Source organism: Callithrix jacchus, chromosome 10 (genome assembly GCF_049354715.1).
Source record: "Callithrix jacchus isolate 240 chromosome 10, calJac240_pri, whole genome shotgun sequence".
In the NCBI taxonomy this organism is placed as follows: Eukaryota; Metazoa; Chordata; class Mammalia; order Primates; family Cebidae; genus Callithrix; species Callithrix jacchus.
In genome coordinates this window covers 50,568,456-50,595,073 of record NC_133511.1, presented here as the reverse complement: position 1 = coordinate 50,595,073, position 26,618 = coordinate 50,568,456, and the positions used below count along the sequence as shown (strand labels likewise).

The following is a 26,618-nucleotide window of genomic DNA, read 5'->3' as shown; positions in this document are numbered from 1 at the left end:
GCTCTTCTGTGTGTGTGTGTGTATAACTATTGTAATATGAGTCTCCAGAAGGTTGACGTTTTTAGTTTTTGTATGCCTGAAAAAGGACTTTATTTTTCTTAGAAGAAAGTGTTGTTTTGGAAAGATTTTTTTGAGTATATAATTCTAGATTCACAATTTTTTATTATTATTTCAAATATATTTTCAACTTTTAGTCACTTGTACTCTTCCTGGTAAGAAATTGATGGACATATTTTTCTCTCTTTTGCTGATCATTACTTCTTTCTCCCTTTCATTCTTCTCTCTTTCTTCCTTTCTTCTTTCCTTTCTTTCTCTTTCTCTCCCTTGAGCCTGTTGCATTTTCTTCTCTCTCTCTCCCTTTCTCCCTTCGTCCTTCTCTCCCTTGCTCCCTCCCTCCCTGCCTTTCTTTCTCTTTCTTGCTTTCTTCCTTCCTTTCTATTTCTTTCTCTTTCTCTCTCTCTCTCTCTCTGTCTCTCTTTCTGCCTTTCTGCCTTTTGGCCTTCTGCTTCCTTTCTTTTTTTCCTTTTTCTTATCTTTATTTTTGTTGTTGTTCTTTGTTGATTTGCTCTTTGTCACTGATTTTGAACTATTAGATTATGATGGATATTGCCATAGGTTTAATTTCTTTCCTCCTTTTGGGTTCATCAAACTTCTTGGATATGTAAATTTTTAAAAATCTGTACAATTTTTGACCATTACTATTTAAACTTTTTTTTCTGTATTGACTTTTTTTAACCTTTGAGTAATTAAATTACACACATATTGGGCCACTTGGAGTCATCTATGTCTGACTTATACATCGATCATAGGCTAAAATTCTCCCTTCGCTCTCATTTTGGAGTTTTAAATGCATTGTCTTCAGGATTGCTAATCTAATCTGATGCAAGTCTGATCTGCTGCTAATCCCAGATAATATAGTTCTGATTTCAGTGGTTGTATTATTTTATCTCTATTATACAAATTTGTCTGTCTTTGTCTATCATATATTTACTTACCTTATATGAATATATAAAATATGGTTATTTTAAATGTTGTAATATCTTTGCTAATTCTAAAAGTTGTTTCAGTTCTGGTTCATTTTTTATTGATTACTTTTTTGTTTTTATAAGTATTATTTTGCTATTTATTTGCATTCTTGGTATTTTTTAATTTTATTATAGACATAGTAAATTTTTAAACTGACATTGTATATTTTTGTTTTCTAACAATATTTTTGAATGCTATTTCAGAGCACTGTTAAGATTTTTAGAAATAGTTGTATCTCTTTTGATCTTTCTTTGAGAATTTGTTAACATGGACTGTGATAAGGTTGAACGAAGTTCATTCTGGGAGGGGATCATCACACACCGGGACCTGTCAGAGGGTGGGGGCAAGGGGAGAGACAGCATTAGAAGTACCTAATGTAGCTGATGGGTTGATCGGCGCAGCAAACCACCATGACACTTGTATACCTATGTAACAAACCTGTACTTTCTGCACATGTATCCCAGAACTTAAAGCATAATTTTAAAAAGGAAGAGAAAAAGGGCAAAGGATATAAACAGACACTTCTCAAAATAAGACATACAAATGGCCAATAAACACAGGAAAAAATGCTCATAATCACTAATCATCAGAGAAATGCAAACCAAAACCACAATGAGATACTGTCTCACACAAGTTAGAATGACTATTAATAAAACATTTCATAATAACAGATGCTGGTGAGGCTGTGGAGAAAAGGGAACACTTTCACACTGTTGATGGGAATGTAGGTTAGTCCAGTAACTGTGAAAAGCAGTTTGGAGATTTCTTAGATAACTTAAAACAGAGTTACCATTTGACCCACCCATCCCATTACTGAGTATATACCCAGAAGAAAATAAATCATTCTATCAGAAAGATCATGCACGTGTATGTTTTTCACAGTACTATTCACAACAGCAAACACAGAGAATCCACCTATTTGTCCATCAACGATGAACTGGTTAAAGAAAATGTGGCACACATACAGCACAGAGTATTATGCAGCCACAAAGAGCCAAATTATGTCCTTGGCAGTAACACGAATGCAGCTGGAGGCCACTGTCCTAAGCGAATTAACACAGGAACAGAAAACCAAACACCACGTTTTTACTTATAAGTAACATCTAAGCATTGGTACATATAGACATAAATATGGAAATAATAAAGACTGGAGACTACATGGGGGAGAACAAGAAAGGAAGTCATGGGCTGAAAAACTATCTGTTGGAAACTAGGCTCACTGTCTGTGTGATGAAATCACTCAGACCCAAAACCTCAGCATCATGCAATATATACATGTAAAGAAGTTGCCCATTTACTCCCTGAATCTGAAATAAAAGTTGAAATTATAAAATATAAAAACTAAAAAATAAAATAACAAATCATATATACACAAAAAATCATGATGAATCTCAAAAACATATTAAATGACCCAAAAGATTATATTTTGAATGATTACATATGTAATATTCATTAAAATTCAAAACCCTATACACACTTCAGGTGGGGTGCCTCACACCTGTAATCCCAGGAATTCAGGAGGCCAAGATAGGAGGATCACTTAAGCCCAGGAGTGTGAGACCAGCTTGGGAAACAGAGTGAGACCCTGTCTGTCTCTACAAGACATTAAAAACTGGCTGGGTGTGGTAGTGTTTACCTGTAGGACAAGCTATGCAGAAAGATGAGGAGAAAAGATTGCTTGAGCCCAGGAGGTTGAGGCTACAGCGAGGTGTGATACTACCACTGCATTTCATCATGGGCAAACATAGCTAAACCCTTCTTTAGAAAGCAACCAGGAAAATAACAACAACAAAAACAAAAATCCTCCAGACAAAACATAGAGCAGTGGTTGCTCGAAGACAGGGATGTGAGTAGAGTCTGACTGTGAAAGGTGAGGAAAGATATTTTTTGGAAGAGTGAAAGTGTTCTAAAAGTGGATAGGGTGGTTGAGCATAAAATGAATTTATTAGCAATTTATTAAAGACATTAAGCCATACACAGTAAGTAAATTTTATGGTTTGTAAATTGCACCTCAATTAAGCTGATAAAATAATTGAGGGTCTCCACAAGCTTTTGTTGATGTGGGTTTTTTAATTTCAAGATATGCTGTATTAGAAATTAAAACTGAAAATAATTAAATATACATTTATGAATAATTTAACAATTATAAAACCATAATTGGTAAAGTAATATTTCTATGAAAAAAGTATACCTTCCAAAACCATAAAATAAATAAAAGGGTGGCTTTGATTACATGTTTACAAATCCCATTAACATCCTCCTTAATAGAAGCCAGACATTCTCACATCTGGATTCTCACATGTGCTTCTCCACTCTTTTGCGGTATTACATGTCATGTAGCCCCTGGGCTCTGGACACTCTTGGGATAATAAAATTTCAAAGAGCAATTAATGTCTAAACGTTAGTATAAAAATAGTTTTGACTTCATGCACCCTAAAAGTATTCACAGCCACACATTGTGAACCCCTGTAGTAAGGTCTCATTTCCTGATCACCTACTCGTTGTAAGGCTGGGGTGAGGAAGGAAACTGTCTCAAACTAGGGCTGCCTGGGACCCAGGACATTGGGTCTGTATCTTGTTCCTTGAGCTCCTAGACCCTGAAAACCAAGTGTGGGGCACAGAAGCCTTCCCACGGTGCTGTGATTGTACGAACAAAAGAGGATGCATTTCCTAGCACTCTTTTCACCCATCACATACCACAAGAAGCTATAGTGGCAACTTTACACCCTGGACTTCTATTTTTATGCTTTTTCAATTACATTTTTAAAAATTGCCCATCCTTGTACAACCTAAACATATAATCTTTTACGAACATTGGTCTAAATCAGAGATTCTCAAAGTATGGTTCGGGAACCAGCAGTAACCTCTTATAAGTTACCTAAAACTCAAACTCTCTGATCACACCCCAGACCTACTGAATCAAGAATACCATGGGTAAGCCCAGCAGTCTGTGGCCTCAGAAGCTTTTCAGGTGATACTGATACACCAATTAGGCTAACTCATCAGCCTGGCTGTTAATCTGAGAAGGGTGCCTTCTCAAAAAGGAAACACAGCACAGCTGGTCATGAAAACTTTCGCCCACTCCCATCTCCTCCTCTTCCTGGATCTGGACAGTGTGGGCAGATACAAAGCATCAATTCCGGGTGATGGGGCAAGCAGGATAAGACAACGGAGGTCCCTTGAGGAGAGGCACCAATTAGAAGGTGAGAAAAGTGAGCTGCATAGACTAGGCTACCAGGCTTCTGGTTACTGTTTGCTTTTCTTTCTCCATAGTTTCCACGGAGTCTTTAATAAAGCCTTTAATCAAAGGTCCAGTCTCATCTCCTCCCTATGTTTTAGAATAAATTGAAGCAGGGTTCAACAAGCATATTAATGTGGAAAAGCCCCATTTGTGGTCACTTTGATGGTGGCAGTGGTTATTCAGAAACTTTTCAAAGGAATAGAACTGGAATGAGAACCACTCTCTCCACCTGGAGACCCCCCTCCTGAGTGCCTTAACAGGTTCTAGACTTTCCTTACACTGAAAAGTTTTGTTATTGTTCATTCAAAACCCTATTGATATTATACAGATACCTGTCTACTTTTATTCTCCCAGTACAACTGTGCACATATATTTTTGCTACTTGTAAAAAACTTGCAAAATGAAAAATAACATACAAATATGTTATTTTAACCCATGAAACATAACTAGTCTTTGTCACTATTATGTTAATATTTGTTAACATATTTGGTATAAATTATTTTAAATTCTGTGTTTCAGTGGGAGAAACATTAAGAAAATTACACAAAATATTTTCAGATTCACTGCAAAGGGTGCTTTTATGTGTACTGAGAGACAGACTGAAAGACAAATCTGGTGTGAAATCACTTTCACTTTTAATATAGTGCTTTGGGAAAACGCATGGTGAGCAAAACTTTTAGGAATTAACAGATGTTTTAAAATATATTTGTTTTTTCAACCTTTAAGTTCAGGGATACATGTACAGGATGTGCAGGTTTGTTACATAGGTAAACGTGTGCCATGGTGGTTTGCTGCACACATGATCGCATCACCTAGGTATTAAGCCCAGCATTTATTAGCTATTTTTCCTGAGCTTTCCCTTCTTCCAGCCTGACCCTTGAGAGGCCCCAGAGTGTGTTGCCCCCCGCCCCGCCCCACCATGTGTTCATGTTTTTTCATCACTCAGCTTCCACTTATAAGTGAGAACATGTGATGTTTGGTTTTCTGTGTCCCGCAGTTTGCTGAGGATAATGGCTTTCGACTCCTTCCATGTCCTTGTGAAGGACATTGTTTTGTTCCTTTTCATGGTTGCATAGTATTCCATGGTGTATATGTACCATATTTTCTTCATCCAGTCTATCATTGATAAATATTTAGGTCGATTTGATGTCTTTGCTGCTATTTTTCTCTCCCAGTCAGTACCACAAGAAGGGAAAATTTCTCTTGATTCTTCCTGGTTTTCCCTGTGAGAGCCTCTGGGCATTTCTATTGGAAAGGCCTGCCCTTTTGGTGAGGATTCTTCTGTATGTGTGACCGTAAGGGTCTTTGCACACTCACTCAAGCCCAGCTTTGGTTTGTAGCAGTAAACTAAAATTATTTGGTTTATCTTCTACCTGCTTTTATGGGCTTTGGTAGAATCTGCCCCAGATAAACGTATGCAGGAGTTCTGTTTTTCTCAGTGCTGTACCTGTCTCTATGCAGAACTTACTGAGTTGTCTTGTTACCTCTATTCTCTAATGGTTTAGAAAACAGACAAATGAGCCAGGCACAGTGGCTCATGCCTGTAATCCCAGCACTTTGGGAGGCCAAGGCAGGCGGATCATGAGGTCAGGAGTTTGAGACCAGCTTGGCCAATATGGTGAAAATGCATCTCTACTAAAAATACAAAAATTAGCCAGGCATGGTGGCATGTGCCTGTAGTCCCAGCTACTCAGGAGGCTGAGGCAGAAGAATCGCTTGAACCCGGGAAGCAGAGGTCACAGTGAGTGAAGATTGTGCCATGGGACTCCAGCCTGGGCAACAGGAGAGAGAGAGAGAGAGAGAGAGAGAGAGAGAGAGAGAGAGAGAGAGAGAGAGAAACCTCATTAATCTTTCTGCAACCGTAAGACCCTATTAGGTTTTATGATGTCCCTGAATGTCTCAATAATGTCATAATTGGCTGTAACTTTTTTCAAACCAGGTACAAATCAATGATACTATAATTACATCGTAGTTAATTTTTCTTTTCTTTTAATTATCTTTGCTATGCAGCTGTTTCCAAACGAAATTAAAATTATTTTAATAGGCCAGGCTTATTTTTTGCATAGTGTTTTTCAAATGAATTTATCCAATTTCCTCTCATGGTTACATGCAGGTGAAATGTTTTTGGCAAAAACACTACAGAGGTGTTATGTGTCCTTAGTCATCTACCTCTGTACACATTAAATTATACACTTTCACTTATCAATTATACCTCAGTAACACTGTGGATAGAGCTAATATGTGGGGTAGAACTTTGTTGATGTGCAAATAGGCTCTTTCCCAAAATATATTACTTAGTTATTATCCATTAATTATTCTTGCCTGATTCAATTATTTTTATGGCATCTGTAAAATGATAATTTTCTACCATTTCTTCCATTGCATTAGTTGGCCTCTCCAGAATTATGTAATTAGTGTTCTATTGTATTATTAAGGATTCAGGTTCTTTCCACTTTTCTGTTTTCCTTAGAGTATTGGGTTTTGTTTTAAATTAGTTAACAATGAGTCCACAAAAATGGTTACACAAGCAAATACTGCATCCAAATAATGTCCAGAGGCAGAACAGGCAATTATTTCTTCCACGTGTCTTTTCTGTAGCAAGAATACCTTTTACAGAATTCTCCCAGGAGTCTACTTTCTTGTTCTTTTGGCCATAACTGAAGTATAGAATTGGAGTACACACCAATCAGAAAAGGAGAAAAAAAAAGAGGGAGTGGAAATCTTGATAGCTTTGGACAAAATAATGACCCACTGCCTGTGACTACAGAGAAGCCCAGGACCTGTGATTTTTAGAAATTTTTGTAGAAGAGGTAACAGATATAAAAAATATTGGATTTCTATTAGGGAGCTAGAAAATAGTGTATAGGCCAAAGTTGTCAAGAAAGAGTGCATGTTATCAATCTGTTGCATTCTTTGTGCCTCTCCATCCTATTTTAGCCATTGAGAAAACATGGACTGTCCTGCTACAGTGCATACATAAATGAGTGAAAAAGGTCTTCATCTCATCTCCTACGCCTTGGGGGAAAAATGTCACTTTCCTTTTATTTTCTCAGAAACATGGCTTCTGCTATCATGCAGTGTTCTACCAGTGAGCTCACCTGCTCAATCTGCACAGACAGTTTCACAGACCCTATCACCATTTGCTGTGGGCACAGTTTGTAGTCCCTGTCTCTGCCTTTTGTGGGAAGATGCACAAACTCCAACTTGCTGCCCTGTGTGCAGGCAAGTACCATAAATGAACTTCAAACACATTATTTTTGCTAAGAAACAAGTTCTTCATACCAGAGAATCAATCACCTGCCACTTACCAAGCTCTGCCATGCTGATCTGTAGGAGACACCAGGAAATCAAGAACTTCACCTGTGAAACTGACAGGAGGCTGCCGTTTTCTTTGCTGTTAACTGCTAGAGCATGCTACTCACAGACACTATAGGATAATGGCTGATGAATACTATAGGGTAAGTGAATGCCACTGATTGCACTTTGAAATGTGAAGGACCCTGAATCCTACAGGTAATAAGGAAAGATACACTTTATTATTAATAATCTTATGGACTTATATTTTTATGCTTTTTCAATCAGATTTTGTACATCCTAAATGTATCATCCTTTACAATCTAAATGTATCTTTTTATTAATTATAATAAAATCATTATTAGTAGTAAATCATTAATAATTTTATGCAATAAACAGAATTACTGATGAACATGTATTAGACAGTGTTCTAGACACTAGGATAAAGCACTGAAGAAACCACACAAATGTCCCTGCTCACCTGAAATTTAAATTCTATTGGGCTGAGGGAGAGGAATGATGTCAAAATTGATGAGCATTAGGGTTCTGGTATTTCACTGTAAGGAGCTCTAGATTAATCACTAGTTTTCATGATAGTCATTGGCTAACAGTCATGATTGCAATGAATCTATTATAGAAAATTCTAATAAATACTGGTCACTCTCACTCATAGGCGGGTGATGAAAAATGAGAACACATGGACACAGAGAGGGGAGTACTAAACACTGGGGTCTATAGGGGGAAAAGGGGAGGGCCAGTGGGAGGGGGAGGTGGGGAGGGATTGCCAGGGGAGAAATACCAAATGTGGGTGAAGGGGAGAAAGCAAATAAAACACACTGCCCTGTGTGTACCTATGCAACTGTATTGCATGCTCTGCACATGTACCCCAAAACCTAAAATGCAATAAAAAATAAAATAAATAAAATAAAATAAAAATAAAAAAAATACTGGTCACTATGCTCCAATAGTACTGTAGATCAATTGAGGACTAGCATTTTAAAATTAAATATAAAATAAAATTTACTTCTGAAAATTGACCAGATTGTATCAGTTTCAGCACCAGATTTCTAAGATAATGGATCTTGTTTTCCAAATTTGGGAATTTTACCCTTGGTTTGATTGGCCTCTCAGACTTGACAATCAGCATCCTCAAGAAAAGCCCCTACATGTCTGCATTCTGCACTCTTTATTTGTCCCATGTCTATATCTCTTTCAGAAATACACAATATTTTCTAGTGCTCAAATTTATAGCTTTTTGTTTTTCAGGAGAACTTCCTGATGCAAATAAAGTCCATCTGGAAAAAAAAAACAGAAAAATCAAAGAAATCTAAACAGAGAGACCAATATAATACAAAAATGGAAGGTAAGCAGTAAGCTCATTTTTCTTAGAACTAGTTTGGAATAGAAAATGTGGTAACTTGTAGGGGAAGAATTTAAGTTTAATCATAATGTCCCCTGAATAGGATGACCAGAAAAGAGAGCTACATGTGTTTCTCTACAAAATAACATAACCTTCAGTGTGAGAGTTCATGTTGAATCCAATGTATAACTAAGAAAAATCCTGATTTTTCTCGATAAAGCAGTATCTACCAACAATACATATCTGCAGAGACAAGAAAATGTGCTAAAAATGGCATGCTAGGTTGAAGGTAAAAATGGGATTCTACAGCAGCTTAGCAGACATGAAATGCTAAAAAAAAATCTTCTAGGTGAAAATCAATCTGATGCTAATGTATTAGTAAAACTGAGAAATTTATGGATGATAATGGTAGAAGGATTTTAGGAATAAGAAAGCTAGAAGTTATAAAAATGGTAACAAATTTTTGCAGTTTACCCATCTGACAAAGGGCTGATATCCAGAATTTACAAAGAACTCAAACAGATTTACAAGAAAAAAACAAGCCCATTCAAAAGTGGGCAAAGGATATGAACAGACACTTTACAAAAGAAGACACACATGAGGCAAACAAACATATGAAAAAATGGTCATCATCACTGGTCATTAGAAAAATGCAAATCAAAACTACATTGAGATACCAACTCACACCAGTTAGAATGGCGATCTGTAAAAAATCTGGATACAACAGATGCTGGAGAGGATGTGGAGAAATAGGAACACTTTTACACTGCTGGTGGGAGTGTAAATTAATTCAACCATTGTGGAAGACAGTGTGGTGATTCCTCAAGGACCTAGAAATAGAAATTCCACTTGACCCAGCAATCCCATTACTGGATATATATCCAAAGGATTATAAATCGTACTACTATAAGGACACATGTACACCAATGTTCACTGCAGCACAGTTTACAACAGCAAAGACCTGGAACCAACCCAAATGCCCATCAATGATAGACTGGACAGGAAAAATGTGGCACATATACACCATGGAATATTATGCAGCCATTAAAAACGATGAGTTCCTGTCCTTTGTAGGGACATGGATGAACCTGGGAACCATCATTCTCAGCAAACTGACACAAGAACAGAAAATCAAACACCGCACGTTCTCACTCATAGGTGGGTGTTGAACAATGAGAACACATGGACACAGGGAGGGCAGCACTACACACTGGGGTCTGTTGGGGGTAAATAGGGGAGGGACAGTGGGGGGTGGGGAGTTGGGGAGAGATAGCATGGGGACAAACACCAGATACAGGTGAAGGGGAGGAAGGCAGCAAATCACACTGACACGTGTGTACCTATGCAACTATCTTGCATGTTCTTCACATGTACCCCAAAACCTAAAATGCAATTTCAAAGAAAAATGGTACAATTATTTGGACATGTGAGTAACTCCTCTTGATTACTTCATGAAAAAGTGTCTGGCAGTGATAAGAGATATGACTATAAATGTAATTATGGCCAGGTCCAGAATGTGAATGCTTAGCTAAGAATTTATGATTACATAATCCATTCACAAATAAGAATTAAGTACCTAAAACTGAATAAGTAAATTAAACAACATTTTTATTCTAAAAGATCTCAAGCACTACTGAAGGGGACATATAAACAGGGGCCAGTAGAGAATAATAATTCATTCAACTAGAATCAAGACATGATATTGTGTGAATGCCAAAGGGAAACAACAAAATCATGTTGATCCTTTCAGATGGATTTTCTGAGGTGGCCTGCATTCTTGTGAGGGGCTAACATGTGTTGCTCACCGCTCTAGCCCAACAACCTGTGACAGAAGTGGACAAAAGAAACAGATCACTAACCCTAGGAGTCTATGATCTAGTAGGAGAATTCAATCCACAAATTAAATGTAAACTTTATAATAAATAATGTTTGTGAAGTGCTTCGGGGAAAATAAAGCAGAGAATGGGTATAAAGAATGCAGGTTTGTAGAATGTATGCTGGTTAAGAACAACCCATTTTCAGGGATAAGAAGGTGCAGAAGAAATGAATCAGTGGCTTTATAAGAATGTATTTTCTGTAGCAGGAAAAACAAGGTATGACTAAAAGGAGTAAATAGAAAATAAGTGTCAAATGCAGAAGGAAGGTAAAGAATCCTAGAATTTAAGCACAATATTTGGATTTAGAAAAAAGAAGCTCTTGGTAAGTTGTAATGTTTGATTCAGGAAAGAGTAGGGAATAGAAGTAAATGGGTCATTAATCACACAGATGAGCACAGCACAGCAAGTTTGGTCACATTTGATCAATAAATTTAGCTTTGATAGGGATAGAAACGTTCTAGCAAGAGAAGCCAGATGAGGTAACTGGGACAAGAATTTTTTTTTCCAAAGTAATTTGCGAAATTTGCACGTTCAAAGGTGCAAAGGAAAGAAGGAAAAAACTGTGAAAAAAGCAATTGAGGCTGGGCACAGTGGCTCACGCCTGTAATCCTAGCACTTTGGGAGGCCGAGACAGGCGAATCACGAGGTCAAGAGATCGAGACCATCTTGGCCAACATGGTGAAACCCCATCTCTACTAAAAATACAAAAATTAGCTGAGCATGGTGGCAGGTGCCTGTAGTCCCAGCTACTTCGGAGGCTGAGGCAGAAGAATCACTTGAATCCGGGAGGCAGAGGTTGCAGTGAACGGAGATCACCTTTCTGCACTCCATCCAGCCTGGCAACACAGTGAGACTCCATCTGAAAGAAAAAAAAAAAGGAATTGAGTAGGCTGCCATGGCAGCATGTGTCTGTAGTCTCAGCTATTCATTCAAGAGGCTGACGTGGGAGAATCTCCTCAGCCCAGGAATTCAAGGCTGCAGTGAGCAATGATTGCACCACTCCAACCTGGGTGACAGACTGAGACCCTGTCTCAAAAATAATAATAATTGAGTGAAGGAGATGGGGGTAATAAAGAGAAAGGGACAGAAAGACAGAGACAGAGAAAAACAAAGACAGGCCAGAAAAAGAGGGAGACAGAGAAATGGATCCAGAAAGAGAGAGTAGGCAAACAATAGAGACAGAGACAGGAAGACAGAGGAGGGCAGAGGGAAAGAATGAACATTGTAAGAGTAATCTAGAGAAGGGGTAGTTAAAGATGAGTAGTCTTAGGTAATAGGTGAGCATAGCCAACTGCTGGTAAAAACACTGAGTGTTTTGGAAATGAAAGTAATTTAGGAAGATTCAGGAATGTCTTATGTTCTCTATTTTCCTGAGGTAGTAAATTGTTATGAGTAGGAGTGTTGAGAAGAATGGACTACAATTTAGATATAGTAATGAAGCTGTCAGAACATTATATAAGACAATATAAATTTGATCTTAATTTATCTTCATTTTTAAAATGAAAATAAGGTTTGAGAGAAAGTAGGTGGAATGATGCAGGGAAATGGAAGAGAGGAAGGGAAGGAGGAAGAAAGGAAGATTTACATTGTATTTGAAGTTGAGAGACATCAAACTATATTTAGCAGAATAGCACAAAACATGAAACAAGTAATATCTGATAAGGAAAGAATAAAATCACTTAGATCCATGATTTAATTAACCCAATATCACTACAGGTTTTTATGCATTTGCGGGTCATGATGATCAGCACTGAATATCCTAAGGTGTGTCAGTATCCGTGCAGAAAAGCAAAAGCACTTAGAGAGCCAGTAAGTGAAGCCAAGATGATTTTTCTGCCACTTAGGAGAAGTGAAACTAGAATGGCCAAGACTGGGAGCCTCCTGAGAGGAATGGATGAGAAACTGAAGGAAATGTGCTAGAAAACAGGTATGAACCTGATCCAGGGAAAAACTGAAGGAGGAGGTCAGGGTGCTGAATACCACACTGTTTGGGAATCATATCTACTAGAGCCTTTTCGATCTGTATTCTTTTCTGGTTCCAAATATTCAGATTCTGCCTCTCCTGACCTTATGGTAGCAAGTTTCACTCCTCTGTAGACCAAGTCTCACTCTTTCTTGCCCCATAGAGGAGAAGGAAAACTATTTGGAAAGGTTCTAGTAACAAACCCAGGAAAATTTCCTTCTAAAATTATTTTACTATACCCACCAATTCTTAGCAGTTGCAACAGAGCAGCTCATGAATACGATTCAGTTTTGTATACAAATGTGTCAATATATGAGTGTGGGATTTATGAAGATTATTTACTCTTTTAGTTTTGAGGTCCTAGATTTGGGACCCACACATTCTTTTTGTTCTTTGTTTTTTTTTTTTTTAGATAAGGGGTTTTACGATATTGGTCAGGCTGGTCTCGAACTCCTGACCTCAGGTGATCCACCCGCCTCGGCCTCCCAAAGTGCTGGGATTACAGGTGTGAGCCACTGCACCTGGCCAAAGGACCCACACATTCTTGTAAGAACCTTGTGGAGACCTCTGTCAATCTGGCTGCAGGTGGTTGTGCAGCAGCATGTCTTCCCATATGTTCAACCTCAGTGCATCTGTTTCACCAAGAGCGTAATTTTATCAACTATATGTAAACATCAAACTGGGTTTCATATTTATAAAGAAAATGAAAAATGGCTTTATCCAGAGAAGGAAAGTAGAAGATATTAAGTTTCTCAATCCAGTCCATATCCTCAGACTGCACTGAACTAGAGAACCATATTGTGCTGTAAACTAAGCTCTCTCTCTTTATAGGATTTAGGAGACATAAAGAAGAGGTAAGTTTGCCCCTCTATCCAACTCATGGTAATTGCAACAATAATCAGGCTGTTTCTGCTGGACTGGACCCACACTTTTAGTGATGGGTTTCTGTATTTATTCCTTTCTTTTCTAAAAGTCACCCAGGCTTTTTATATTGACTACTTCATACAAAAGTGAAGGATGGGGAAAAGTATTAATTGCAAGGCCTACTATAAAAGTTTCAAAAAGACAACTATTTTTCCTGCCTCTAATTTTCTAAATCCTAAATATTCCAAGGTTATGCCAGGTTGTCCATGGAAAGGCAAATAATTTCAGAGAGGCAGCAGATGGAAAGATGGCAAAAATAGGAGAAAGGCAACATCACCAAGAAGGAATGTAGTATAGAGCTGAGGCTCCACATGTAGCAGGTGGCATGTTCCAAAAATTTGACACCTATCAAATTTCAGAAATTAAAGGAGAATTTCTGCATGGCTCACCTAGGGAAGTTGGAAAGGTGAGAACTGATAACAATTATGACTGAGATGATGTATACTACTGGGATAGAGGTGTTAAAAGCAGCAGAGCACATAATAAAATACAGTTACAGTTGTAATATTTCTTAGGTCTTGGGTAAGTCACACTTTCCAACCTAATTGTGAGAACTCTGATCAAGCATCTTTACTGGATTGCTAATGATTCCTTTGGGACTGGTGGTAAGTAGGTATTTTTCTTTGCAGGAATGAGTTTCTGCACTGGCCATGCCTCAGCCTGTGAACCCACAGTTCAATGCATGGACCATCATTGGGATGTCAGAAAGGCTTAACTTCTTCAGAGGTAAAAGTATGAGCTGCACTAGTATTTCCAACGTAAGTATTTTTATATGAGCAACCTATATTCACTTCAGTCTAAACTTTTCCATCTCTGTTCATTATTATTTTCAGTGAACAAGCAGATAAATATGGAAACCTTTATAACCAATTTTAAAACTGTTAATAAACTTTCAGGAAACGTTAATTTAAGTCTAGAGTAAATAAACAAGATATGCAGTGTGTAACACGAAAAGACCTGGAGGGATGCTATAAATAAAGTGTTAATTTTTCAATGTAGCATATAAAACTGCATATTCATAACTGTGGTTATATTTAGATAATCCGATTCTTAGAAACATCTTAATGCTATTCAAATATTTACATAAAGACTGAAGTTTTAAGGAATACATTTGAAAAACCACAGGATTCTCAAAACCATAAAAACAAGTTTGTAAACAACAGGTATAACCACAAAGCAGACTGAAAGATAATCTCTTCACTGACAAATGGAAATAGAGGGTGGGTCTGGCAGACAGAAGAGAGGCAGCCATGGATGGGATGAAATTAAGAGAATTCTGACCTGATGGTGTCCAAATCAGAAATTCTGGAAGAGAAACCACCTTTTTTAAAAGACACATAAAGATTTTTAGTTTATTTCACCCTTGCTTGCTTACGTTGTAAAGCCCTCATTACTTCTTGGCCTTTTGGCAAAGATCAAGTGTGAAGCCCTCCCATCTTAGGGAAAGTGTTCATTGTTTAGGACTAATAATGATAACAATATCATGCTTAAGTATAATTAATAACGTGTTTATTATTTTTAGTATATTTTGTGAAAATTGGTTAGTAAGGAGGCTTAAATAAAGGGCCATTTTGCTGTTTTCTTGGCATCTTATGAATAAGCTGGAAAATTTCTAGTAAAAATAAAATTAGAGCTTGACATCCTACGTCTTTATGTATTCTCTAAATTTTCTCTCATCTTAATTGCTTTATTAAAGATTCATTTGCTCTACAAATAGACAAGAATCTGATGCTAAACTGTCTCCATAATTCCCTGATATACTCCGTAAGCCATTCGTGATAGAATGGTGTGCCAGAGCCAGTCAACACTGACTCATGAGAGCTAACTGTTAAATGTTTTGAAATTTTTTGACTGATTATTAAATTGTTAGTAGCTTGAAACTGACCTTAATGAGATGGAAATATTCCTAACAAACAAAACAAACCAAGTGCTTTTGTTTGCTTGTTTTCAGGGATTGGATGTTAAGCATTTGCCAGACTGCCTCTGCACCTGTACCGCCGAACTTTTAAACTGTTCTTTGCATTCACTGTTTTTTGCTACAGTGTATATCACCTTGGATGTAAGAAATTCAGTAATCACAAACTTCTGTTTGAAGACCTGAAGTGTTTGCAATGCTATATACATATACTGTAATCCAACAAGCACAGAGTATACATCTTCATGGGGACCTCAGATCCTCAGCTCTGGCAAACATTACTGGGCAGTGGATCTGAAAGACTCTTTTAATTGTGTGACAGGACTTTGCAGGGAAACCTGGACAAAGAGGAATGACATGCAACTTGACTCTGAGGGTATCTTTCTACTTCTGTCTTAAAGTGGATGACGATTTCAGTCTCTTCTCTACTTCCTCACTGTTACATCATTATATTCCAAGGCCCCAAGGCTGGCTGGGGGTGTTCCTGGATTATGAATGTGGGATAGTAAGCTATATTAACATTGCCCAAAGTTCCCTCATTTGCAGTTTCCTCTCACGTATTTTCTATTTTCCTCTCAGACCTTTCATTAGATCCATGGATCTAAATTATCAGGGACAGGTTACAAACCTAATCAAGACCTTGGGAATTCTAATAGCAGAGGAGGCTTCTATTCTGGTGACTTTCTTAATGGAGAAAATCAGTCATACCTCATTACCTTTTACTTCATTTTACCTCCAGGATATATATTTATTATGTCATTTTTTAAAGTGTTGATAATGTACAGTATATACATTTGTCTTTTCAACTTTATTTGAATAAATGTAATGTCTTTTATTATATTGTATAGGATGCATGCTCTTCTAACTTATCAAAGCTTACTAGAGGTGAAAGATTACATGAGCATGAAAACCCAGCTAACTGAGTCAAATTAAAGAACAGACAGGCTGCCTTCCAGATATCCCTTATTAAAACTCAGTGTCAGCCTAAAATTCTCCATTCCCACCTGGATAAATCCTGTCCCTTCACCAGTTCACAGCTTTCTGAACTAGATGAGGTCTCATGGAAACACGACGTCAAGAACAGCTCACACGTTTCCTTTGCAAAACTCCTAATATAATTTGGATCCTTTATTCAAGTTTGTAAATTACAAGAAGGGAAGGCCAATGTCCGTTCTCATTCATTACAGAATAAAAAACCAGTCTGATGATATGATATTCAAGAAATATCTAAATAATTAAATGAATGTGTAAAAATTATTAAAGTCAAAAGCTATAGAACCAACAAAAATATACTAAAATATAATTATTATAGTATATAAGCAATAATTACCAAGACAGGACAGACTGAGACATATTATTGCAGAAAGAATACATAGAGATGGTTATGGCACTTAAGCCTTCTTGTTCAATTGAACCTTTATCATTTTGTAATGCCCTTCTTGTTTTTGGTTTAAAGTCTGTTTTATCTTACGTAAGAACAGATGCTCCTGAATTTTTTTGTTTGCATGGTAGATCTTTCTTTATCCTTTGAGCATGTAGGTGTCATTATATGTGAGATGGGTCTCGCAAAACGAAATACGCTAGGGTCTTGTCTTTTTATTCAGCTTGCCATTCTGTGCCTTTTAATTGTGGCGTTTAGACCATTTGCATTTGGGATTTGTATTGATATGTGAGATTCTGAATCTGTCATCATGCTGTCAGCTGGTTGTTTTGTAGACTGGATTGTATAGTTGCTTTATAGTGTCTGTTAGTTATGTGGTTTGCTCAATATTTTGGTTTCTCTCAACGGGAATGGAGCTTCCTGGTTGCATCTATTTGGCCATATCCAAACACAAGATGATGTGCATCTGAATGGTTCCCGATTTTGGCAACAATAATTAATATTTCTATGCAAATTAATCCACATATCTTTAATTATGTGGGCAGTTACTTGGAGTGAAAGTACTAAATTATTTAGTGGGTATTTTTAATCATTTAGGAACCTATCAAAATACTTTTTTTAAAAAGTGACTGACCATTTTACATTGCCACCAGCATCTCAACAGCCAGTTTTAAAAATTAGCTGGGCATGGTGATGTGTGCCTGTAGTCCCAGCTACTTGGAAGAATGAGATGGGAGGATGCCTTGAGCCCAAGAGTTTGAGGTTACAGTGAGCTATGATCTCTCACTCCAGCATGGTTAACTGAGGAAGATCCTCTCTCAAGAAAAAAAAAAAAAAGCTCAACATCATTGTACAATGATTTTATTGGATAGTTTGTCTACTTGCTGAGTTGTAAGAGTTCTTTTTGATACAAGTACTTTATCATATATGTTTTGCAAATATAATTTCTGCCAGTCTATGGCTTATATTTTAATTTTATTGTCTCCTTGGAAAAAAATTTTTAATTTTAATAAATCAAATTTGTCATATTTTAATGTTTATGTTTTTGATGCCACATGTAAGAAATACTTATCTAACACCAGTTCACTAAATTTTTTTATATGACTATTTCTACAAGTTTTACAGTTTTAGGCTTACATTTAGGTCAGTGATCCATTGACTTAATTTTTATGTACAGTGTAACATGGGTTTGAAGTTCATTGGTTTGCATATGAATTCCAAAAATGTAAACACTATTTGTGGAAAAGATTATCATTTAATCTTTTGAATGATCTTAGCACCTTTGTGAAAAATCAACTGACCATATATGTGTTATCTACTTCTGGACTCTAATTCTGTTTTATTGTTGTACATATTTCTTTATCTCGCCATACACTAATATACTTTCTTGATCACTCCAGACATATACCACATTTGGATACAAATAATATGTATCTTCTCATTTTATTCCTTTTTGAAAAGCACTTTGGCAATTTTATAACTTTTATATTCCTCAATACTTTCAACAACTTTATTGAGATATCTGTATAACATAAAATTCTCCCATGTTATATGTAAAATTCAATGATTTTTAGTATATTTATTGAATTCCCCAACTGTCACCATAATTTAGTTTTTGAAGATTATCATTACTTCAAAAGGATGCCTTGTGCTGGTTTACAATTAATTTCACCTTCTACCCTAGAACCAGGGAATCAATTACTTCTCGCTAACTTTCTGCCTCTGAATATGCAATTATACAATATATAGTCTTTAGTGTGTCTTTTAACTTGGCATAATATTTCCAATATTTATACATATTGTAACATAAATCAGTATTTCACTATGTTTCTGATTAGCATTTCACTCAATGAATATTTCACATTTTGATTTTTCTTTCAAGAGTTGATCAAGATTTGGATTGTTTTTAGTTTTTAGCTATTATAAATAATACTATCATGTATATATGAGTTTAAGTCTTTGAGTAAACATGTTTATATTTCTTTTAGGTAGATACTGAGGAATGAGATTCCTGGGTATTCTGGTACATTATGGTTTTTTTCGTTTTTTAAGAAAACAAACTATTTTTCAAAGTGGCTGTATTATTTTACATGCTTACCTGAAATGCATTAAAATTCCCATTGCTTCATAACCTTAACAATGCATGCTATTGTATGTGTTTTTAAATTATAGCTGTTGTATTGAGCTTATAGTGGTGTGTAATTTGGGTTTTAGTTAAAATATTCTTAATGACTATGATGTTGAGTTTCTTTTGTGTATTTACTAGTCATATTAGAAATATTCAATCAATGCACCATTTATAAAATAAATGTGAATGGTCTTAACTTACCTATTAAAAGATAAAAAAAAAAACTATTTTTATAAGCTCAAATGTAATTCCCAGCTTTGTCCTGTATACAAAAAAAGATACCTAAAGCAAAATAATTCAGAAAGGTTGCAAGTAAAGAGAAGGACAAAATTATGCTAGAAACATGGAAACATTAAGAAAGAAGTATCTGGAAATCTGATAAGAAAGTAAGTAGAATTTAAACCAACAGTATTCGATGTGACAATTTAATGCTATCAAAATTTACAATAAAAAAAATGCATCAAAAGTATAGCAACCAAAGTTATAAAGTAGAAGGTTAAAATAGATGCTAGGAACCCTAGGTAGAAACACACTCAATATATAAATTATTTATATAGGACTTTTAGTACCAAATAGATGAAGAAGCCATATATATAAAAATATATTGCATTTTCATACACATACATATATATATACACATACATACATACATACACACATATATATGTATATATAGTATTAAAAAACAAGACCATAATCAATATAGATATTATGTGTATTTTAACACTGTGGAATGTACTAATATTTTCTTTGTGATTTAATTTATAATTATTTGTTTCACAGAATATTTTATATTATTAAAAAAATGTATTTTCTATGATCAGGTTAAATAATTACACAAATATACACGCAGATACACGAAACAGTTCTGATTAAGCCTCTGTTATAAGCAGACACTGTCTCTGGGACTTACAAATGGGACCTTCTCAGTAATCTTGTTCTGCCTTTGGTTCTAGGTCTTAATCTAACACGTATTTATACTCTTTCCCATCTTTCAATTTCTGGTTCCCATCTATGAGCTGAAATAAGTTTTTACCAGTACCCTATGGGAAGCTATGTTTCTTGATTTTCCTTGCAGTGGTTTAGGCTTCTGTTACACTGTAGAGATACAGAAGAGATAGGGAAGGTCCAGGTCTTTGTGTGTGACATAATCTTTAGATACATTGAAAGAGGTAAAATAAAAAAAAGTGGGGTAAAAGAAAAAAAGTCTTTAGATAGAACTTTTGTGTTGTTAATATTTAATATTATTTAAATTATTTAATATTAAATATTCTTTAAGTTTTGTCCTGATTCGTTTATCTTAAAAGTTATGTTTGATATTCTTTCATTCTGTTGCGAGTAGTGAAAGTTCATTCTTTTTCTTTGCTTCATAAAATTTATTTGCATGGATATATCACAACTTATTTAGGCATTCTGCTGGAGATAAACTTTTTTAAGTTTTGGTATACTATGAAGAGTAATGGTATGAAGAATACTGTACTGTTGTACACATATTTTAAATAATATATGAATGCAGCCTGTAATCCCAGTACTTTGGGAGGCCAAGGCAGGCAGATGGCACGAGCAAAGGGATTTGAGACCAGCTTAGGCAACACAGTGAGATCCCTTGCTCACCTACTGCTGTGCAGCCAGGTTGCTAACAGGCCAAGGGGTTTGAAGACCCCTGATGTAGAGAATGCTGGGTATGGTTGGTCTTTCAGCTTCTCTCATACAGCCCTAGGCATTTCTGTCTACAAATATTTTTACGGAGCTGTGCAGTTCGACCTACAAGCCAGTAGATGGTGCTTATGTGTTAGAGGTGGTTTTGATAAAAACATGGCTGGGTTTATACTTGACCCTTGTTTACTAGGAGAAGCCCCAAGTAATTTGTGGGCTGATTATGGAGTTCACAATGTTCTCAGCTCCCTCCTCAGCTCTGGGAGCAGCAGTAGCAAGATGGGCAGGGCCATACTGGGAAGATCCGCCTACAAGTCCCCCAGTAGCAGGCACAAGCAGCAGCACCAAAGGAGAATCCACTGGGTGGCCACCAAGTGCCCATGGAAAGTGGTTTTTCAGAAACCATTTGTGAAGGTAAATCTAATGGCAGAAGTCAGTCCAAAAATAAGAAGAAATTTCCAAGAGATAGTAAAAGCTTGAATTAAAAAAGAAGAAATTAGAAATGTGAAGGACAAAATATATCTGACAGACACTTAAGGTTTTATGGTTTAACAACACTATCTAGGGCCTGATAGGATGTGGAAATTGAAGAAGAAAACAGTGTCTAAACTGAATCTCAGTTTTCCAGGATAGATAAGGAGGTAAACAGTCATACCGATTCCTGAAACCAGGAAGGTGAGAATAACCTTTCAAGAATGAAAGCTGATGTGTTTTTGGACATGAGAAACTTGAAGTGCCCCTAATTCACATTAAGAGCCTGAGTAATATCCAGGTGGCTTTATAAATCTGCAACTCAGAAAACAGAGCAAGAAATAAGGATTTGGAAGTCCTAAGAATAAATTTCCTCTTAAAATCTGGACATATATAAGGAAAAAAAAGGGAATTCAAACAAAATTTAGTAAAGTGAAAATATCCTGTTTTTATTTTGTTGACTATAACTTTCTATGTGATATTACTATGTACTATCTAGAGTTGACTAAAGAAAATGACTTTTGAAATAAGTTCATAAAATGCAAAGTCAGCTGAGGTAGAAAACTCACAATAGTGTTGGCCTGAATTAATTGAAAAGTTTCTAATATGTCTTTCTCTTAGCTAACAAAATATTTAGTATACATTAACTTTATGACAGTTAAATCTTCCAAATATAGAGCATTAGGTAACCAAGTGTGGGTACTGATTATATTAGTGAGATTAGCTTAGTCTGCCATAGAATGATATGCAGAGTAATAAAAAGATTATATAATGCTATCTCAAAAGTTAGAATAAATCTATTAGTCTTGTATCAGTCCGTGTTCAACTGGAGAAACTGAACTAGGAGGAGGGAGAATAAAGAAAAAAAATGTCATCTTACTATAGAAACTGACTAAGCAAGCTGGAGATCAGTAAGGCAGTCGTTCTGGGGAAAAAAATGGAGCAGGCAGAAATCTAACTAACACAGGTCAAAAATTGTCCACAGGCAGGAGCAACGTAGAACTTTTGCTATTTGGAGTTTTATTCAAGGAATGCCTAAAACTTGCTTTAATGGCCTGTCATTAAGGCAGGTCCACTTAGATAATTTCCATAGATTAGAGTCAAGATTAGGAACTTTAATTGCATCCACAAAATCATCACAGTAGCTCCTAAGTTAGTATTTGCTTGAATAACTGGGAGAAGTGTGTGTAGGCTACGAAATGACTAATTTGCTCTCTTACATTCTTACAGTTTAGTCAGGTTGACATATTATAAAAACACCATAAAGCTACATGCCTTTTGATTTGAAAAGTATTTTAAAATATAAAGACTGTTTTAATATAGATTTGCTACACAGAATCCTATAAGGAAAGAATGCTTTGAAAATGCAATTTGTAATTCAATAAATGTAAAAGTATTGCACCCCAACCTGGGCAACAGAGCAAGACCCTGTCTCTTAAAAGAAAATCTACAATTTACTGGAGAAGGGACATTGAGAGTGTTACTCTCCCCTCCCATTATTAGACAGATCAAAGAAAAATACAAGAATAAAAGCCATACTGCAGATTGCAGGGAGATTTGCATGCACTGTGTGTCATAATCAATACAGTGTCCAGCATGACATCCTCTTTATTGATAGGATTATCCTCTTCCTCTCTTCTTCCCACTTCCTTTTCCTTTTTTTTTTTTTTCAAAATTCACAGCTTTATAGGGAGCAATGGGAGGAAAATGTGGCGTAAACTGGTCCAAAACTATAAAAGGGAAAAATAAAATAAGAAGTTACCAGATGACATAGAAAAGGGATCCTCAGAGAGATGTCAGAAGACAAAAGAGAAATATTTTCTTAACAGGGAAGAAGAACTCTGAAGATGTCTCTCTGTTGTGAGAAATCCAACAGCCAACACATTAGCAAAGGAGTATTTATCGTGGGGATATATATTGGCTTTACAAAGTTGTTAACTATTGGTCTGCTTCACGATAGTATATTTTCATATTGTAAAATTTATTAGGAACCAATTTTTACACTACTTTCCAGGAGTAAAAGTTTTATCAATCAATTCACTATTCTTGTTGCCCAAGAGAGTAGAGATAATCATAGATCACAGATCTATCTAGCGCTAGCTAAGGACAATTACAGAGAAGGATGCATTGTGATTTAATTACAAATTGAAGGTTTAAAGGTTGCGGGGGTGTAAGATAATTCTTTGTGTCTCCTGGCTTCAGAGTTCCACGTTTATGGGGGATAAGAGTCAAGCTGGGAAGAATAGTGGCACTGTGCCCTCCAGAACTGTAGCATGCTTGGGCATAGTGAGGCTTCATGTTTTCCAGGAGACTTTGGAACTAGGAGGATGTCACCAGCTGCTAATACAATGCCACCCTCCTTACATCTGCTTATCATCCCTCCTCAGGGCATCCAAATGTGGCCCTCTCCCAAACTTCTTCCTCTGCTTCTCTCCTCACAAAGAGATCTGAGCACTCTCTTTACCTGTGAACATATCTGCTTAGGGAAGCCCCAGCTACCTGCTGAAGTCAGGGCTGCAGCCCTGAGCTTAGTCTAGCAGAAATTTTATAAACTAAAGACAGTGCAAGATTATCATACACTGCTGGTGGAAATATAAATTAGTCCACTCACTATGGAAGGTAGTCTGGAGATTTCTCAACTTACCGCAGAACCACCGTTTGATCCAATTATCTCATTACTGAGTATATACTCTAAAGAAAATAAATCATTGCCCCAAAAAGACACATGGAATCCTATGTTAATGGCTGTACTATTCACAATAACAAAGACATAATTAACCCAGGTGTCCATCGATGGTAAACTGTATAAATAAAATGTGGTACATACATTACGGATTACTACATAGCCATAAAAAAAATAATGAAATTGGCCGGGCGCGGTGGCTCACGCCTGTAATCCCAGCACTTTGGGAGGCCGAGGCGGGCGGATCACGAGGTCAAGAGATCGAGACCATCCCGGCCAACATGGTGAAACCCCGTCTCTACTAAAAATACAAAAATTAGCCGGGCGTGGTGGCACACACCTGTGGTCCCAGCTACTCGGGAGGCTGAGGCGGAAGAATCCCTTGAACCCATGAGGTGGAGGCTGCAGTGAGCCGAGATTGCACCACTGCGCTTCAGCCTGGCGATAGAGCAAGACTCCGTCTCACAAAATAATAATAATAATAATAACAATGAAATCATGTCATTCACAGCAATGTAGATAGAGCTGGAGACTAATCCTAAGCAAATTAATGCAGGATCGAAAAACAATGCAGGATCAGAAAACCAAATGCTGTATATTCTTACATGTGGGAGCTAAGCACTGAACACACATAAAACATCAATACGGGAAAAACAGACTGTGAACTACTTCAAAGTAGGAGAGGGATGGGCTAAAAAAAACTACCTACTGGGGCGGCCTCTACAACCCGCCTCACCTGTCTTTCTCAGGATTGCTCCTCCTGCTCCTGGTGGGTCTTGTGCCCACCGGGTTACGTGCCCTCAAGCCTGAGTCCAGAAAAGCTTGGCCGCGGAAACTCGTCCTGTGACTCCGCGCCCCCACCAACCCTCCCCTCAGCGCGGGTGCCCGGCTCAGGGAATTCAGTGAGAGGAGACCTAGGACTCCGCGCCCACGCAGCGCCCCCGCCCTACGCAGCGGCCCTGCCCCTACGCAGCGCCCCCGCCCTACGCAGCGGCCCTGCCCCTACGCAGCACCCCCGCCCTACGCAGCGGCCCTGCCCCTACGCAGCACCCCCGCCCTACGCATCGCCCCCGCCCTAACCGCAGCACCGCCGCCTTTCGCAGCGTCCCCGCCCTAACCGCAGCACCGCCGCCCTATAAATCTCCCCCGCCCTACGCAGCGGCCCCGCCCCTACGCAGCTACCCCTCCCTACGCAGCGCCTCCGCCGAGGCGTGCGAGGCACCACGCCCTCTTCTGCCCTGTGGGGCCTGGAGGGGCCGCTTCAGATCTCAGCCTTCACTGTAGTCGCGGGGGCTTGCCGGAGGCCGTGACAGGGGGTGGCTTTCCCAGAAGGCAGCTTAGCCCAAGCCGCAGAGAGACCTAAAATCAAGGCATGACTTAACAGTTTATCTTGTATGAAAACAGCTCAACCCAAAGCCAGATTGCTAGTTTGGACTTTATTACAAGCAGGACTGCCACGATGTGTTTTTACACTGAATTGAACTCCAAGATGAGTACAGAAAGTGGCTTCCCTACTTTCTCTCCCAAGCACAGGTGTATACACGTTGCAGACTTGAATCACTGAAGATGTAAGCCGGCTGTCACTCGCAGTTTGGGAGAACCTCTGTGGACAGCATGAAGACTGTCCCTAATCAAAGTCTTTAGTAAGCAGGGAGGATAGTCAAGGTTAAACAACGTGTTTGATTGCCCTGGACTGCAATACTTTGGAAAATGAATCAAGGCTTGGGTTTTGCTCTGGAAACCTTTTCTGCCTGCTTGGGTAATCCTGCACTCCGCATCTACATCTTGGCCCTTTATGGACACTGCCGTATTACCATACTCTTACAATTCTCCGCTCTTCTGCAAGTTCAGACATGACACCTTATTTCACTTCTGAGCCACTTTCTGCCGTCTGGAAGGACCTGTAGAACTATATTGTTCTGCTATACCTGTGACCACTCATAGCTCATGGTTGCATAATGGAAAAAATAGAATAGAAACATGGAACATGTTAAGATTCATCAGGGGACTTCGACAATATTTTTCTCTTAACTCCTCCCTTTTGGGTTACTATTAATGCATTTCCAGCAATAGGTCAGTGTTGTTGTAAGTGGCCCTATAACAGTATCTACAGCAGTTGTTGGTGATTTTGGTTCATGCGCAAAGCATGTTGTTACAGTAGAAGAAAAAAAGTGCTGGTTTCATTGACTGCAGGGTACCGGAGAGTAACCCCAAAGCTGAGGTGTGAGCTAAAATCCAGGGAATGTGGCTGAAACATTCCACAGAGGATTACTTAATCCTTCCATCATGACAAATTAAGTTTTGAATGTATCCTTGTCCAAGGGATCAGACAAATATGCAGATTATAATCCTGTCATGAATTAAAAGGTGAACCTATTGGTTAAAAGCTCCTTTTGAGTCACCTTTCTTGAGATGATTTTGACATTCTTCATCCTGCTCATTCACAGGTATAAGCTGTTCTTTCATGTAGCCCTGTAACCTTGGAGTATGTGATTAGTGGAGTCCCAGCTCCTCACATGTATTGGCTAAAGCACAGGCAGGATATTGCCCCAGGAAACAATTGGAGAAGGTTGTATTCTCATCTTGCCACAGATAGCATTAACCAGTGGACTCCGGAAACTATTCCTCCATGATGGGAAACAGATCTGGAGATGTGAAATAGTGACTTACATGGTTCATCTACTTGAACATGCTCCCAT

The 26,618-nt window shown here is 37.6% G+C and overlaps 1 protein-coding gene and 1 long non-coding RNA gene across 2 annotated transcripts; one reads left to right on the top strand and one right to left on the bottom strand.

Annotated features, from left to right (window-relative positions):
- Positions 1 to 4,880: 4,880 nt before the first annotated feature.
- On the bottom strand, positions 4,881 to 24,878 carry LOC103796128 (uncharacterized). The gene is made up of 5 exons (XR_008475109.2): positions 24,656 to 24,878; positions 11,615 to 11,657; positions 9,607 to 9,751; positions 7,576 to 7,774; positions 4,881 to 6,039 (listed from the first exon to the last, which is right to left on the bottom strand). It is a non-coding gene; the product is annotated as an uncharacterized LOC103796128 (long non-coding RNA).
- On the top strand, positions 7,046 to 16,811 carry TRIM77 (tripartite motif containing 77). The gene is given in 13 exon segments (XM_017978447.4): positions 7,046 to 7,419; positions 7,421 to 7,648; positions 7,650 to 7,725; positions 8,828 to 8,860; positions 8,862 to 8,924; positions 12,515 to 12,740; positions 13,591 to 13,623; positions 14,322 to 14,411; positions 15,728 to 15,742; positions 15,745 to 15,805; positions 15,807 to 15,989; positions 15,991 to 16,189; positions 16,192 to 16,811. Coding segments are annotated over 13 exon segments (1,557 nt in total). The 5' UTR covers positions 7,046 to 7,294; the 3' UTR covers positions 16,417 to 16,811.
- Positions 24,879 to 26,618: the final 1,740 nt, after the last annotated feature.